We start from the raw sequence: 17,170 nt of genomic DNA on the forward strand, positions 1-17,170 counted from the left end.
TGTAGGCTGGGTTGTTAATATAAATTGCGGGAGCGCACAATATTGTTAATTATAAAGCGTTTATCAAACATTTTACTGTCATTAACCTCTGTCACTGTCCTTGCACCTACTATAGACAATCAGCATCCCCTCTTCTATGCTGCCTGTATTATTTTACCATGTAGTTATGACACAAAAATACAAACAAAGTATTTTCTGAATGAGAGGTCCCACCCCCTCTCTGAAACATGAGTGCGTCGCGATTTTGTGTGTCAAAGTTCCATCAGATTGAACTTGTGCAAAAGCAAAGGAGGGGGGTCAATAATCATCCTGCTGGTGTGGTTTGTTGTTCACCTCCACAGTGCAGCAGGTCCTGCAGTAACACCAGGTGCATGGGACAGGAGCAGCGAGGTGTGCCGTCACCCTTAGCAATGCAGATGTGAGAACAGCCCCCGTTGTCACGGGAACAAGGATGGGATGCTAAAGAGAAGAAACTGTCATTACTAACACACACTTTCCTGTTAAACCACTACCTCAATAAAGCCCTATTAATATAACCTGTTGCAATGAACTACTAAATATATGTATATGGCAGGAACTAATCCTGAAAGCCAGAGGCAGAGGTCCATACTAAACTCCTGTGGATCCATCTCTTCCACAGCATGGATGGAGGTCAGGTATGATATCCGTCCCTGTATGCGTGTGCGTCCATCTCCGGTCATTTTGTCCACCCTCTCTATCATCTGCTGTTGCCGGTCGATCCAGTACAGATGATCTCCCAGAACTGTTAGCCCCATTGGCTGAAGAATGTTGGAATCCTGGAGGACGATGCGATTGGCTCCTGGGGGAGATGGAATGATGTCAAAAGAAAATAGTATATCCCGACCAATTCTGGATTTCTGAAGCTGATACAGATAATGAATTTTTTTTTTAAATAAAGTAATATTTTGGATAAGGATCCCTTAAACTTGCTTTTCTAAAGAATCGTGATCAAGATATGCTCTAAGCAGGGCATTTTACATTTTTAAAATAAACTTGTCAGTGCTCTCTGGTGGACAATGATAATAGAGACAATAAGCCTCACGCAAGAAGCACTCGTTTAAACAGATGCACTCTTATGTGGCACTTACGACTGATACATAGAACTTTCTCTTAGAAACAAAATTCACAAGTGGTCCAGACCACGGCTGCCAACTGACTGAGTTTTTTAAATAGATTTTTATCATTTTTATTGGAATATTTGACACACCAGCTTCTACAGTTCAGTAGATGTTAGGACAATTGCCTCACTCCAACAACTGCCTCATGGTTTTTATACACGTCTCCAGGATCATCCTCTGTTGCACCTGTAAGTGTAACGTCACCTGCTGTATGCTTTGATATTCTCTTGTCAGATATCTCTGATTGTAACATCTTTTTGACCGCCTGTCATATAATGGACCGCTTTGCTTTAGAAAGACGTTTTTTAGCATCTAACGTCACGTCTAACTATTCATTCTTTACTTCTGTCACAGTACAGTGCTGCTCTGATGACATATTATTAGCAGGTGCAATATAATATTTTAGAATTGTTTCGGGTCCTCTCATACTACTACTGACACTGCTGAATTTGTTTACTGATTTCCCACAACAGGACTTGAAGCTCTACTGTTCTTCTTTGGTAACATTTTTGTGAATGACACTTGCGGAACAGGTAGTCAATTTTAGGGGCGTCAATTATACTAACGATGAAATCATGAACAGGTGGAACTCATCAAGTTGAAATGAGTGATTTATAACAAGGTTGCTCAGTTAAGAGAGTTTGGTGAATCAACTTGAAACTTGAGCAAACCTCACAGAAAAAAAAGACCGGTTTAGAATAAGAATACAAAAATGTTCTTGCATGAGGCCCAGTGATTATAACCTCAAACATATCTTTGGCATTTTTGTATTGATATTTCTTGTTACTTATAGATACTGTTCTAAATGCAATAAGCCAATAAATTCAAATTTCAGGGCTGATGGATTTTAAAACTTATTTTGCCTTTGAAGCCTTAATTAATGACCATTGTGAGCCCGAGGGACGCTCGGCTCCTCTTCTCACATTAAATCCAATACATTTGCATCCATTTCATCATTTAACACTATTAGAGAGCGATTCTGCTGCCTGTTTTATTATATCTGACAATGAGACAGGACTCTTGTTTAATTCCTATTTGCTCACAAGCTGTATGTAAAGAGTTTTGCTGAATATTCATCTATTAAAGTTGGCATGAATTAAAAGTGAATTAGAAGTCAGATTATTACTGCGGTTGAACTAGGGTTCTTTTAACCTTGTTTGCTCCAGCCACATAGTGCGGGGAAACACTTTTTATACTGATCTGAGAAGAATCTCCTCAACAACTTAAAATTGGCTCTTTCCCAGCATTTCAAGATATATTCAACTGACGATGACTGACATAACAAATTTATTACAGTGATCTTAGAAGGCGGAACAGGATGTGCATTTCACCTCTGTCTGTCTCTGCATATTTCACCTTGTTCTGCTGCAGCTTTTACGTTAACCTGACGGCATTCAGTTCAGACTTGTGTCATGTTGAAAGTGATACAGAAATGTCAATACAGTAGGTCTGACTTAGTAAGATTGCGGTCTTGACTTTTGCGTGAAAGTGACTCAGGCGCTTTTTCAGACATGAGACCGACATCAGATTAATGTAGACTGCGTGTCTGAAAGGGGCTCAATACATTATGTTATGTTTTAATCTTTTATTATTGCTATATGTGTCACATTAGACATCTGAGTCATCTATCATTTCTTGTCATATTGTGTATATATTCTACATTTCTGGTATGTCTGGAAGCTCTACTCTTCAATCATTTCATTAAAATGTGCATTAATATACACATTTTTTTATTTGAGTTATTTCTGTTTATGGTAACTCACCTGTCAAGTCACTGCTCTCGATGCGTTTGAGGTCGGCGTCGACCCAGAACAGTTTTCCGAGTTCATTGTCCAGAGCCAGAGCTACTGGTCTGATCAAACCAGTAGTGAACAGAGACTCTCTCTCTGTCCCATCCAGACTGGCTCCTTCGATCTTAGCTGAGCGCTCCTGCACTGTGGTGAAATACATGTACCTACAGAGGGGGATACAGACACACTTATATAGCACATTGCTATTGCCTATGTTCACTGTGTCACTGGTATACCCAGTAACTTCATTTACACAGTTATACAGTTCTAATCACTTATTGCAGAGGTTTTCAAAGTGGGAGGCTCAGTGAATGGAAGTGAAAAAATATTACATTAGTTATTACATTAGTTATCAAAAGGAGCTCACATAGAATAGCCTAAATGTGTGTGATTTGGTTAAAGAGAGTTCAATTTTACTGTTTTTCCCACTTTCCCAGGGTCAGAAACTAATAAATGCCATAGGACAGAACTTCTTTTATGTATTTGGTGTAGTCTGAAGTTATGTCAAACAGCAATATTATGCTAGAGTGTCTATGGGATCAAATAACCTAATCACTATCCCATAGGCATCCAGGAATTAAGCGAAACTAAGGAAGTAAACTAAGAAGGTGTGAGGGGGGGCCTTTTCCAAGCTTTGTCTGAGGGGAGGCCCACTGCTCCTGACTTATTGGATGTTACTTGTTTCCTTCCATACACAGAGTACAACATATCTTTATGTAACTAAGCATTTAGTGGAACCAACTGCAGCCACCAAAATAAAAATGAGCTCACCCTTTTTCAGCATTGACCACAATGGCCCGTGGCTTGTCGGTGTCATCCTTTAGGACCACGCCTACGGTGTCTCCGTCCAACCTCTGGACGTTGATGGTGTTGGTGGTCTCACAGGACCAGTAAATATGGCGGCTGTAGGGGTCCAGGCTCAGGTCATGAAGCTGGTTGTCCACTGGCTGAACACTGCTGCTCACTATCATGGAAGACTGGAGGCAAACACAGCAAGACCGTAAGTTCAACATTTGACTCATTTTGATATTTACTGAAAGTCATGTGAAGCTTGACAAACTGCTCTCTGGCTCACTACTAAAGTAAATCGATCAATCTGCATCTAGCTACAGTGTTTATCTTTCTATGAAGCTGTACAGGGTTAGAATAATCCTCATGGCTGATATTAGTCTTTACTGTGGTCCACCTCTGATAGGATGGAGGTTACTGACTGAGCAAATTAAGGCAATATCTAGTGCAATGTGTTTGTTTATTTATATATACACCTCAGATTCCCAAGCGGAGAAATCCTTGTGATGTGGGAGGCTTTTCCTCAACTTCATGTAAAGCTGGAGTGAAACTTCACTGGGCCTCAGAAAGCTGTTAATCCTCCTACAGTACAGTTATTTTACGGTTATTAGGAGTCTCCATCTGTTCACTTTGTTGGGGACACTCCAATTACAGGCCAAAAGTGTACCATGTGATCATTTATAAAGCACTTCATTTTTAAAGAAAACTACGGGGCATACAAGCCTTTTCCTTGATTCCTTGGTCCAACATGTACCTATCCATTTAAGCCCAAACCATTTCCCATCACAAAAAGTTTTCACCATTGACTTTTTTTTTTTGCAAAACTTTTTTCACCAATCCTCCAACAAATGTTATCCCATCTTCACGAAAAATTCAAACATAACATATAAGAATGAAGAAAAAATGTTTTTTTTTTATATTTAATACCATTTTTCTGTAACTAGTTGCCCAATTCTTTGACATGTAACTCATTATTGTGCAGCTGCAGCAAAATCTAAATGATGTGCACATATCACTACATGCTTCAAATTTTGATGCAATTTTAGATACAGATGGCACTACAGCAACATGAAAAATTTTGAAGTTCACAATTCATCCTTGTACAAAGTCCTACTATTCCCAGGATTTGTGTTTTTCATTTCAAAAATCAGTGTGATTGTATCATATCCAAATGCCGAGTAAAAACGTCAACATTTTTTTAAATGATTAAAATAAAAATGTATAGGAATGTGCAGACTTAGTAGAACGGTGTAGTCCCTCATTCGTCCAGGAGTGTTCATAGATCATAGAAAAGGTTTCAGTCGTAGTCATCTGGACACTGTTTTCAGAATCAAGACGTTTCGGCTCCCATCCGGAAGTCATTCTCAATTGTGAAAAAATGGGACGGGAACTAGAAATTTAAGCTACTCTGTGTTACAAAAGCCCCGCCCTCAGGAAGGAGTCTACCTGAGTATCTGTTAATAGCTAGTTTCACCTGAAACTGACCTAATGGTTCCAAGATGGCCCAGTAATCAGTAATCAGGCCTATTGTTCTCTGGCTGCACCTCCCTCATCACTGTTAAGTACCTGATTAGCATGTGATTGGCGTGACCAAGGTGATAATACACAAAGACTTAGTAGAGTTTTTAAATTTCCAGTTCCCGTCCAATTTTTTCACAATTGAGAATGACTTCTGGATGGGAGCCGAAACGTCTTGATTCTGAAAACAGTGTCCAGATGACTACGACTGAAACCTTTCCTACGTTAGTAGAGTTTTATGTTTTTACGTTGAATTTATGAATTGCTTCCTTGTTAAAAGTTTGTATGTTCAAGCTGTCCTCATCAGTAGTCGCTAGTAAATGTATCTACCATGCCTTTGTGATGTATTGATCATCACCACATGAAGTGGATCAACAAAATAGCCACTGCAGGGTGTATTTAATGTAAGTCAGACAAACTCCACTGTTTGTTCTTGTTAGCAGCTTGGACAGGGTATTAATCATTTACAAACATTATAATAGAAACGTGGAAGTTAAATGTATTTATTTATCATTAACCTGACAGACCTTTGCTAATTGTCTATCATGTAATGAAGTGAATAATTACAACCTGAAAACTTCACAGCAAGTATTTTGCAACACTTGATGTAACTTCTTGGCAGTAAATCTGGTAATTTCCAGGTGATCCAACTGATGAAAACCACCTGATTGCACAATTAGCTTTGGTCTCTGTGAGGAGAGGAGAAGCTTCTATAAACCACTTTGTTTGGGGAGGAGGAGCAGGATCAACCTGCTAGCCTTTAGTCCTCTGAGGGACATTTTTTTGTAGGTTGTGTCTTTCAAAGGAGGCTGAGACACAGCTAATATGTGTAATTTACTGGCCTACAGCAGACCACCATTATTTAAGAGGAGGACAAGTTCACTGTTGGTTTGATTGTATGTTTCCACGATAGCAAGCAACTGAGTTCAAGGAGAAACATGTTTAAGATATAACATGTTAGCATCCACTACCACCTATTAGCATCCATATATGTCTCATATGCTGTCAGTGTGTGTTCCAGGGTGATTTTTTACCATGGCTCCATCGTCTCTGGCCCTGCGTATATTCTGTCGTCCGTCCAGCCAGTAGACCAGGCGGTCCAGCGGGTCGTAGCTGACAGCTCGGACGTTCCTCAGGACGTGGATGGGCAGGATGATGTCAGGACTCTGCTCTCCCAAGACCATCCTGCTGATACTGGCCTTCTGACTGAAGAGCAGGAAACTAGAGGGAGCTGCAGACAGAGAGGATGGGGGGATGGATGAAGGAATGAAGAGAAGAAGTGAACACACTGAGAGGACACAGCATTGTCTCTGGCAAAAGGAAGGCTGACGTTTGCTCAATACATATTGTGAAATACAAAGACAACCACGCAGGGTCAAAACCCATAACGGCAAGCCTCAAGACACATACACATCATTCCATCAGAACAACTGAAACCACTCTGAATGATGGTCCCAAAAGCTGAGGAAGTGTGGAGTGCCTCCACTCTTTGGAAACAACAAAAGTATGCTGGATTTCACAGTCTCTGTGTGCGTACGTTTGCATGTGTGTGTGTGCAAATTTTCACATAGAGGCAATTGAGATTAATCCTTTTACCTTCAGTCATTTCTGTTCCATTTGTTCTGGACTCCCAACTAAAGCTGCATGGCAGCAGAAAGGCAGGGAGAACCCTTAAACAGGGACCTAGTCCATCATAGGGCAAACACACAATCACTCTGTGAACAGTTATAAGTACCTGAACCTTTAAAAGCAACCGAAAAAATCTCCCAAAGAGGTGAAATTATTTCATCTGTTTCCAATATAAACCAACCTATTTGAAGGATTTTCTAGAATCTTTTAGTCGCTTTGTTACACTAATTTCTAGACAAGTCCTTCACAATATCAGCCGAAAATTATGTCTTGAACGCGGAACCTTTGGCTAAATAGCTTTTTTTGTAGTAAATAACATTAACAATTATTTAACAACTTTTTGCCATTTCTAAATGCTTAATAGGGAGAGAAGTGTTACCAAATCTCACTGATGTTAAAAATAATAGTATTGAAGCTTCCTGTATGGAAGTGCTTTTATTGTGTTCAACCACACTCTTCTACTCTTGGCCACTGTTTCAAGTTTTTTTATTGTCATATGCACAACAATTACAGTAAAGCAGTCATTGGCAATGAAATTCTTAATTCTCAGGCTCCCTCTAACAATGCTCAAACAAGATGTATAAAAAGAAAATCATTCAAGTAAAAAGCAAATCTAAGACATAAAACATAAAATAGTGCAGAAGTTAAAAAGGAATTTAATATATATAACATAAAATATAATACAATAAAATAAAATATAATACTGTGGTAGGCAGGTTATAGACAGGTAAGAACAGGATTTTAGACAGGCAGTGCACTCATAAATATATATGCTTTTATGGTTATACAGCTTGTAAACAGGTAGTAAAAAAATTAAAAATACATACTGTGATGTATAAAGGTATAAACGGTAGTAATAAATATATATAAATGGAGATGTAAACAGGTAGTAACCATTAAGTAATAGTAGTATAAGGGTAAAGTGACATCTGTCAATAAGGTGACAGTAAAGTAAAGTGACAGTAATGAGCTTGAGAGCTCAAGAGTTCAACAGTCTTATGGCCTGAGGGATGAAGCTGTCCCTGAGCCTAGTGGTGCAAGTCCGGATGCTGCGGTACCGTTTTCCAGACAGCAGCAGGCAGAACAGTTTGTGGCTGGAGTGGTTGGGGTGATGATCCTATTGGTCTTCTTCCTACACCGCTGGGTATAGAGGTCCTTCATGGATGGCAACTCCGTCCTGGCGATGTGCTTAGCAGTTTTCACCACCCTCTGTAGAGTGTTATGGTTGAGGGCAGTGCAACTGCCATACCAGGCGGTGATGCACCCAGTCAGGATACTCTCAATGGTGCACCTGTAGAAGTTGCAGAGTATCCTCAAGTCCATGTTGAGCCTTCTCAGCCTGCGGAGGAAGAAGAGCCGTTGTCTTGTTGTTTTTGTGATTGAGTTGGTGTGGTGAGTCCAGGTCAGGTCCTCGCTGATGTAAACCCCCGAGACACCTGAAGCTGCTGACTCTCACCACCGTAGTCCCATTGATGGTGATGGGGGTGTGTCCTTTTCTCTGTTCCACAAGTTAAGGTGGAGGATGTGGTGCTGCCTATCTGCACAGCCTGGGGTCTGCCCATCAGGATGTTCAGGATCACACAGGGCGAGGGCTGAGTCCCAGGTCGCTGGTGATCAGTCCCATGATAGTTGTATCGTCAGCAAACTTGATGGTGTTGGAGCTGTGGGTGACCATGCAGTGGCACAGGGAGTACAAGAGAGGGCTGAGCACGCAGCCCTGAGGGGCGCAGGTGTTGAGAGTCAAGGTGGAGGATGTGGTGCTGCCTATCCACACATCCTGGGGTCTGCCCGTCAGGAAGTTCAGAATCCAATCACACAGGGTGGTGCTAAGTCCCAGAACTTTGAGCTTGATGGCGAGCTTAGAGGGCACAATGGTATTGAATGCTGAACTATAGTCAATGAACAGCATTCTAACATATGTGTTTCTCTGGTCCAGGTGGGAGAGGGCAGTGTGGAGGGCTAGGGTGATGGCGTCGTCAGTTGTATGCAAATTGAAGTGGGTTCAGTGAGCCTGGGAGGGAGGAGGTCATGAAGATTTTGAATAACTGCTCAAAGCGCTTCATGATGGTGGAGGTGAGTGCTATTAGACGGTAGTCAGAGCCTTCAGTTATGAAGCTCCTCTCCTGTGGAATCAGGTCCCAGTTTGGGCTCGGGAGGCAGACACCATCTCCACATTTAAGAGTAGGCTTAAGACTTTCCTCTTTGATAAAGCTTATAGTTAGGGCTGGCTTGGTCCCAAACCATCCCTTAGTTATGCTGCTATAGGCCTAGACTGCCGGGAGACTTCCCATGATGCACTGCTAATAGCTCTCCGGAGCGCATACCTGGATTTCCTGTACTCCTCCAAATCACCTGAGTTGTAAGTGTCGTTCCGTGCTTTAAGTTTGGCACGGACTTGGACTTCCCTGTTAACCCAGTGCTTCTCATTCGGGAATGTCCTTACAGTAATCCCCGGTACAATGTCATTGATGCATTTGTCGATGTAGCCAATGACCATGTCTGTATATGTGTTAATGTTGTTGTCCTGAAACACATACCTAAATAAAATAAACCTAATAAAATATTCTAAAGCACTGACATAACGGCGAGTCTGATTGGTCGGACTAGTGCTGAATGGTCTGCGTCATTGGTGACTCTTGCTTGAGTTTCAGTCTATAGGCAGTCAGAAGCAGAACTGATATCTGATCTGATTTGCCAAAAGTGGGGCGAAGGAGGGCCTTATATCCGTCCCAGAAAGTAGCTGAAACAATGTCGAGTGTGTTACCACCACATGTAGGACAGCTGATGTGTTGCAGGACTGTACAATTGGTGTTGCCGTTGTTAAAATCCCAGGCCACAATAAAAGCAGCCCCCGGCCATAAGGTCTCAGTCCTGTCGATAATTCCATACAGCTCGTCCAGGGCTTGGTTGGTGTCAGCGTGTGGTGGAATGTACACCGCTGAAAGAACGACCAATGTAAACTCCCTCAAGAGATAATAAGGATAGCATCCCATCATAAGGTGCTATAGGTTAGGAGAACAACCTGTACAAATAATCTCCACATCTCAGCACCACTGGTTGTTTACCATGAAGCAAACACCTTGTCCCTTGCACTTCCCTGATTCTATTGTCCTGGTGGTGAATGGAGAGTCCCTTTATAACAATGGCCGAGTCTGGGACTGAAGGGTCAAGACAAGTCTCTGTGAAAACCACAACGTTACAGTTCTTAGTGTCCCATTGAAAAGCCATCCTGCTCCTGAGGTCATCCAAGTTATTATCCAGTGACTGGACATTTGCTAGAAGAATACTCGGTAGAGGAGGCTGGTTTTCAAGTTTCCTAAACCTTACCAGGACCCCGGCCTGCGACCCTCGTTTCCTCTATTTTCCCAGGTATGGCAACAGGTAATCCAAGCCATGGGTATTCCTTATTGATGGTTGATTGTGGTGAACAAGTGTTGTCCACTAACAATCTGATGTGCAAAAGTTGTTCTCTGTCATATTGTATGATAGGGCTCGCTTGGGCGATGTGCATGTTGCGAAAAAGACAGAAGTAAATAACGTCCTCTGTGCCATTAAATTCTGAAATAGTGGCCTTTATTTACTCTAGCTGGATAGAGACACAGGCCTTTATTTGAAACAAGCTTCTTTAAGAGACATGCCTTTGTTCCTTATTTCCTTTGTTTTATGAGTATATTTTATCATATTTTAGTAAGATGGCACCCTGTTTTCTGATCTGCTCCTATTTTAAATTTGCTGTTAATGCAAACTCACACTTCCTCCATGTTTACTCTTTTTTTTAACTCTATCAGTACAACAACAGAGTCATGTCATAGTCACTACTCTGACTTTCTGCTTTTCAACAAAATACTATTTCCATTCATTAATTATTCTCATTATTATCATTAAAGGCCCTCCAGAAGCTCAAAGGGCATAATTGATCCCTTTAGGTAGGATTTTAATATGAAATATGCACAAAGTGTTGAGTTTCATTGACATAGCCTTATTTAGATAGCCAGTCCTGGGATTCAAACCAGCGGCCTTCCATTCCCAGACATGCTTGTGTTTCTCTCCTGATCCAAGCAGCTCTGTACTTACAGCTACAGTTTCGTCCATCAAGGTTCAAAGTGTAGTGGGAGGCACAGCGGCACTGGGCACCAGCAGGTGTGGCCAGGCAAAGGTGGGCACAGTTGCCATTGTTATGGGAGCACTCGTTGGTACCCTCCTGACGGGAGGAGTGGAACACCAGGATGTCCAGCATCAGCTCCAGCTGGCCCTGAGGACACAGTGATGTAACAACGGTAAAGCTCAGTATCTTTGGATTTTTTAAGCTCATTTTTAGTGATCAAATTAAACTGATTCCATACCTGTAGCACCACAGTGCGGTTGAGTCCGCTGCGTTTGTCTGCCCGTTCAATACTGCGCAGGTTAAAATCTGTCCAGTAGATAAAATCCCGGTACTGAGTCAGACCGAAGGGGTGAGGGAGGTCATCTACTATGATCTCCCTCTGAAGGCCTGAAGAAGATATAACAACATCTATACACCTGCTCAAGGGCTCTTCATCATGTGATCAACTAAAACAATGTCATCATCCAAGCATCAAGCAAAGCTTCACCATCATTACAGATTTGCATTTAAGTAAATGTAGATTAGTGTGTGTACAGAATATCAGAATTGAAGCCTGCAATTAATGTGTCAAAAACATCATACGGTTCTGTAGTAATAGTTTGGGATGTAGATGGCAGCATATGTAGTGCAGAGCAAACTTTGGAGTCAGGAGATTCACTCAAATGACAATTGAGGTCATAAAGTCTCCAAAATCATTATGTTTCCCCTTTCTCTTTGTGTGACAATGTAAACAGCATATCTGATTCAAATCCAGCTATTAGTTTTAGAGATTAGTCTTGCAAAGACAAACAAACAAAGAAACAGCATCAATAACCCGTACTCCTTGGTGGAGGTAATCAAGACAGTTAGAAAGTCTTGATTAGTTGTAGTTGTAGTTGTGCTTTAGACAGCTGCTGATTAGCCCTGATTAGTCTTATATGTGTCTCATTGTCTCCCTTCACCTGAGTGTATTTAGTCTGTGTGTTTCCCTCGTCTCTTTGTCAGATCGTCATTGTACCCATGTGTCAAGCGTTCCAGACAGTTTCCTAGTGTTTTCTCTGTGTTGTGTGAACTTTTACTTTGTGTTCTTGGACCTTGCCTGTTTCTCTGGATTTTGCCTGCTCACTGTTGGACTTGTTTTCATTGTTTGGACTGGTTCTCTGTTCTGACCACTGCCTGCCTGGCAACCCGTGTAAGCCTTGTTATTTTTTCGTTAAATCTTTGAACTGCACCTGCCCTGCCTTTGTGTCTGCATTTGGGTCCAACCCCTTGTTTCCCCTGAGTTCCATGCTTGGCAACACAACAGATTGGACCTTAACTTTTTTTTATTACTACTATTTCCAAGGTCACAAATTTACTTTCACCCTAAGCAAAGTAATCAATAACCTGGTTGATGTATATGTTGAAGACAGTGAAATAAAAACACAAAGTTTAATCCTGTGTCTTTATGTCAATTGTTCAGTTCTCTCTTGTTTTAGCTAGCTAGCTAACATCACCCATCATAAAACCACACTTGACAGTTAGCTCATGGGTTGTAGTAGCTAGCACAGTAATATCATGGGTCAGAGGTGTGTTTGTGTTTCAGCAAAATTTTTGTTTACATTTTCTAAAGAGCATGGTTGAGGTCTAATTTATTAATTTCACTCTGATCCAACAAAGGAGGTGTGGGTGGAGGTCAACAGTCCTCTACAAAGCTTCATATTGCACCACCATATTTGCTAGCTATGAAGTAAGCATAGAAGCCATATGGTATGCATTCAAGTTTTGGCCTATGTAGTGCAGCTGTGCTCTGATGTGGACAATTTGATAGAAAAAGGTGCTGTACAGTAATTGTAGAGTTTTAATTCTAATGATTCAAAGTGTTCATATTTCTCTGGTCACTCTTTGTAAACTTGATAATCTAGAGGGAGAAGGCTTAAGTCTGTTAATGTTTTTTCCCTGTGTTAAAATTGCAACAAAAGAAAATTGGCTCAGCAAAAATGAGAAAGGGGTGAAGAAGAGAAGGAGCTGCAGAATTTAGTGGTGCTTGGACAACTTATAGACGGGCTTTAAACACAAAACACAAAAAATGCAACCATCACATAGTAACTTGCATGTTAAAAAACAACTAAATTTGATTGTTTGGAGTATATTTGGAACATGTTTGGAGTATTTTATATTTAAAGATGTCTCATGTGTCTAACCTTAATCTCAAGATTCAACACCTATCATAACTAAAAACAAGACATTGACTTTTTATAACCTTAAATTTTGAAAATGAAATCTATTAAGGATCTGCAGAAACCATGACTGTACAAAGACAAGCAGCACCCACTACTTTGTCTGTTTAAAGTTTATTATTAAGGTGTAAATTTTATATCTACAATGAAGTGTGTTGTCGTTATTGCTCCTGCATGGTAACTGCCTGGTTCATAGTGTCAGTGCAAGTGTCCAAACCTTGCATATTGGTGCTTTCGATCATGCATGTGTCCAGGTCAGTCCAGTAGAGTCGATGGTCTACATAGTCAATGGTCAGTCCGTTGGCCCGGCCCACTTTATCCACAAGGGTTGTGATGGTGCTGCCATCCATGTAGGCTCTAGCTATACGAGGTCGACCACCCCACTCTGTCCAGTACATGTAGCTGCGGAGACAAAACACTATTTCACCTTGGGATACATACGGGCAAGTTATCCATCTCTGTATGTAAAACACTTATGAAAGTGGTTTTAGTAAAATCAGTTTTTTTCTTACTTTTGTTTTGTTAAGTTCTACAAAAGAAAATAACATTGTTTTTATTGGCTTTATTAATGTGTAAGCATGTGATTATAAAAAGCTTCCGGCAAGCATGTGGACAGCTCTGGGTCATGACATCACCAAGTGATTGACCTGTGTTGGGAAATTTGCGTGGTGGTTTGGCCAGGGATGAACAGTGATAATGTCAGCTTTGTTAACAAACAGGTTTAATAGCATCATCCCTCTCTCAGCTGGAGGTTATGGGGGAAAAGAGGCGGGATGCTGGCTGTACCTACATACAAACACATTAACATTGCTACACACACAGGTTTCTGCCTCTTAAAGGAAGTTTTTCCTTGCCACTGTCGCCAAATGCTTGCTCATGGTGGGATTTGTTGGGTCTCTGTAATTAATATTATAAAGAGTACGGTCTATACCTGCTCTATAGCAAAAGTGCAATGAGATAACTTCTATTATGAATTGGCGCTATATAAATAAATAAAATCGAATTGAATTGAACTGTGACTACCTCAGATAGAGAGACACACTACATGAATTCAACTCAAACCTTTGAAAGTTGTGGACCTTCAGCGTAATACAGGTCTCTGACTACAGGGCTGCTACACAAACTGTTATCTTCTCAACTGTTCAGCTGTTTGCAGCCACAGCTTTGTTATGACATATAATGTACTTCACACACCATGTTGAAAGTGGAGCATTTAAAGCATATAAGAAATGAGGGAAGTCAAATGACCAGGCTGTAAATTTTGCACAATTTAGCAAATTAGGCCAGTATGTCAACCAGTTTTTTTTTTTATGTAGTAGTTCCCATTCTTACCCATTAGCTGGGTCCAGTGCTAGTGATCGTGGGTTGTCCAGTGAGCGCGGGTTGTCAAGATCCTTACAGACCAGAACCTGCCGGTACTGACCGTCCAGCCAGGCCACCTCGATACGGTTAGTTCCTGTATCGGCCCAGTAGATATTACGACCCATCCAGTCAACTGCCATGCCTTCTGGGTAGTCTAGTCCAAATTCTATGACATGTTCTACAGAGCTGCCATTCATATATGCTCTGCTGATTGTCTGAAAGAAAGAGAAAGGATTGAGAGGGGAGTGAGTGAGAGGAAAACAGAAAGAGGAAACTCCCAATTTTGTCTGCTGTGTTATTAACGTTACATCTCCAGTAGTGGTGAACAGTCTCTCTGCTGCATTGTACCGGAGAAAGCCATTGACATATACCGTCCTGCCTCTTAGATCATGTTTTTCCTTGTCATTTCCTGTTTTATTCTGTTACTCCCCTCTCCTCTCGTTTCAGATCACTTCACTTCCTGCCCTTGTATGTCTCCCATCAGTTCTCACTGCATGCCCTGCCCTAATCTGTTGCACCTGTGGCCTAGTCTCCACTTACGAGAGTATTTAGTCTGTTTTTCCCCTCAGTCTGTGCCAGTTTGTTGTTGTACCTCTGTGTCTCACGTTCCAGTCTTTGTCTCCTAGTGTAGTGTTTTCTGTTTTTTGATTCCCGCCTGTACCTGACCTTGTCTCTAGCCTACTCCTGTTTGGATTTGTTTATCCTCTCCTGACTGCTTACCTGTGTACCGACCTTGAACTTTGGCATGTAAAGAGTGTTTCTTATCAGCTTCCTGGTCTATAAGTCATGCATTTGAGTCCATTGCCTTTGTTACCCCAGTTGTTACAATTGTTATCCAACATGCCATACAGGCGCTGGTCTTTTGAAATGAAACAGACTGTGGATCGAGTTATTTTCTTCACCCGACCAGAGTTGGCTAGGAAATTGTGAAAAAGTGCTGCAGTGTGAGTTGGTCGGCTGGTCTTTTTTGTTAGTGCTGGAGTTCGGTGCTCCACTCCATAACATTAGCTAGCCTCTGGGTAATGGGGTACAAAGTGTCCACGTTATACTTCACTTTCGTCATGCAAAGCTAATTATGAAGTTATTAAATCCAAAATGCGCACAACGAGATAACTCTAGCGTGTGTCGCTATATGTGGTCCAGGAGCTGCATTATGCTCTTATGCTTTTTCATTCCGTCAACATAACTTTATTACCAACGCACAAAAATCAACTTTTGGCATTTGTGACTCGATTCAGAATCAGAGGGTAAGAACAATGATTCTTATGTGAAATAAAATTTTCCCCAGATTCCCCAGAATCTCCATGATGTACCAGATCCAGGAAGCAGAAAACTCCTAGATACCATCACTTTCGGTCCAGCACAAGCTGACTCAACCCGTGCCCATGAGTCTGGTACCATTGCTCGCTCTTGTCCGACGATTCCTGGTTACGGCTTGGAGATAAGCCTAACGCCCTGGTCAACTCCACTCCATCCCACCGCGTGTCCTGGGAGCTGCTTGCCGCTCGCAGTAGGAGAGGGAGGCGCTCTACTCTGGCACCTCCTCACTAACATCCAGCTGGAAAATTAATACGACATTCTTGACCTGCAGGACTCCCCCTTGTCTGGCTACATGTTCACAATGTTATCATCCATATTGGCACTAACCATAGCACCAACGTCTGACGTTTTCACCAACGTCTTTTTAAAAAAACTCAAAAACTGTGGGAAGTCTGTCTTCATCTCAGGCCCTATTCCCACGTTGGGCCAGGGCATCAGACGTTTTAGCAGACTGCTCTCTCTCCACACATGGCTGAAGGCAGCCGATCCATCTCACAATTTGTTTTATATCAAAAATTTTAACCTTTTTTGGGAACAAGCCTCCTTTTTTAGCAGAAATGGTATCCACAGAGATGGCACAAGAACACTTTTAGCAAACATTTTCCATGCAGTAACAGCCTCACGCCACTCACTGCTACTTGCTCCACAACTGCTCTGAACTACACACCAGTCACTAATTGCTCCTCTTCCTCCCCAGTGACCTCTTCACCTCCAGTCTACACCAGCTCAAATAATTCTTGTGACAATCCAGCAAGCCTCTCTATCTGATTAAAGTTGGTTTTGCGTGTAGGTGGTCTGTTATTGATTATAACACAGATTGTTATAATCAATAACAGACCACCACGCAAAACCAACTATAATATGGTTAGGCCCAGATTTTTAACTGAGCCTAACCAGGGAGGTGACCAAGAACCCGATGGTCACTCTGACAGAGCTCCAGTGTTTCTCTGTGGAGAGAGGAGAACCTTCCAGAAGAACAACCATCTCTGCAGCATTCCACCAATCAGGCATGTATGGTGGAGAGGCCAGACGGAAGCCACTCCTCAGTGGAGTTTGCCAAAAGGCACCTGAAGGACTCTCAGACCATGAGAATCTAAATTCTCTGGTCTGATGAAACAAAGAACTCTTTGGCCTGAATGGCAAGTGTCATGTCTGGAGGAAACCAGGCACCGCTCATCACCTGGCCAATACCATCACTACAGTGAAGCATGGTGGTGGCAGCATCATGCTGTGGGGATGTTTTTCAGCGGCAGGAACTGGGAGACTAGTCAGGATCGAGGGAAAGATGAATGCAGCAATGTACAGAGACATCTTTGATGT

The 17,170-nt window shown here is 41.8% G+C and overlaps 1 protein-coding gene across 2 annotated transcripts in view; it reads right to left on the bottom strand.

The window, feature by feature from the left end:
- The window catches only part of lrp5 (low density lipoprotein receptor-related protein 5), a 113,632-nt gene that overhangs the window by 18,303 nt on the left and 78,159 nt on the right, over positions 1-17,170 (bottom strand). For both annotated transcript variants that reach the window (XM_044192320.1, XM_044192321.1), the window contains exons 15-23: positions 14,501-14,745; positions 13,386-13,570; positions 11,209-11,357; positions 10,940-11,117; positions 6,271-6,467; positions 3,701-3,906; positions 2,903-3,093; positions 611-820; positions 334-459 (exon numbers count right to left, since the gene is read on the bottom strand). In XM_044192320.1, the coding sequence (XP_044048255.1) occupies positions 334-459; positions 611-820; positions 2,903-3,093; positions 3,701-3,906; positions 6,271-6,467; positions 10,940-11,117; positions 11,209-11,357; positions 13,386-13,570; positions 14,501-14,745 (1,687 nt within the window). The remainder of the gene's footprint in view (positions 1-333; positions 460-610; positions 821-2,902; positions 3,094-3,700; positions 3,907-6,270; positions 6,468-10,939; positions 11,118-11,208; positions 11,358-13,385; positions 13,571-14,500; positions 14,746-17,170) is intronic.

The sequence above is a fragment of the Siniperca chuatsi genome, linkage group LG4 (assembly GCF_020085105.1).
Source record: "Siniperca chuatsi isolate FFG_IHB_CAS linkage group LG4, ASM2008510v1, whole genome shotgun sequence".
Lineage (NCBI taxonomy): Eukaryota > Metazoa > Chordata > Actinopteri > Centrarchiformes > Sinipercidae > Siniperca > Siniperca chuatsi.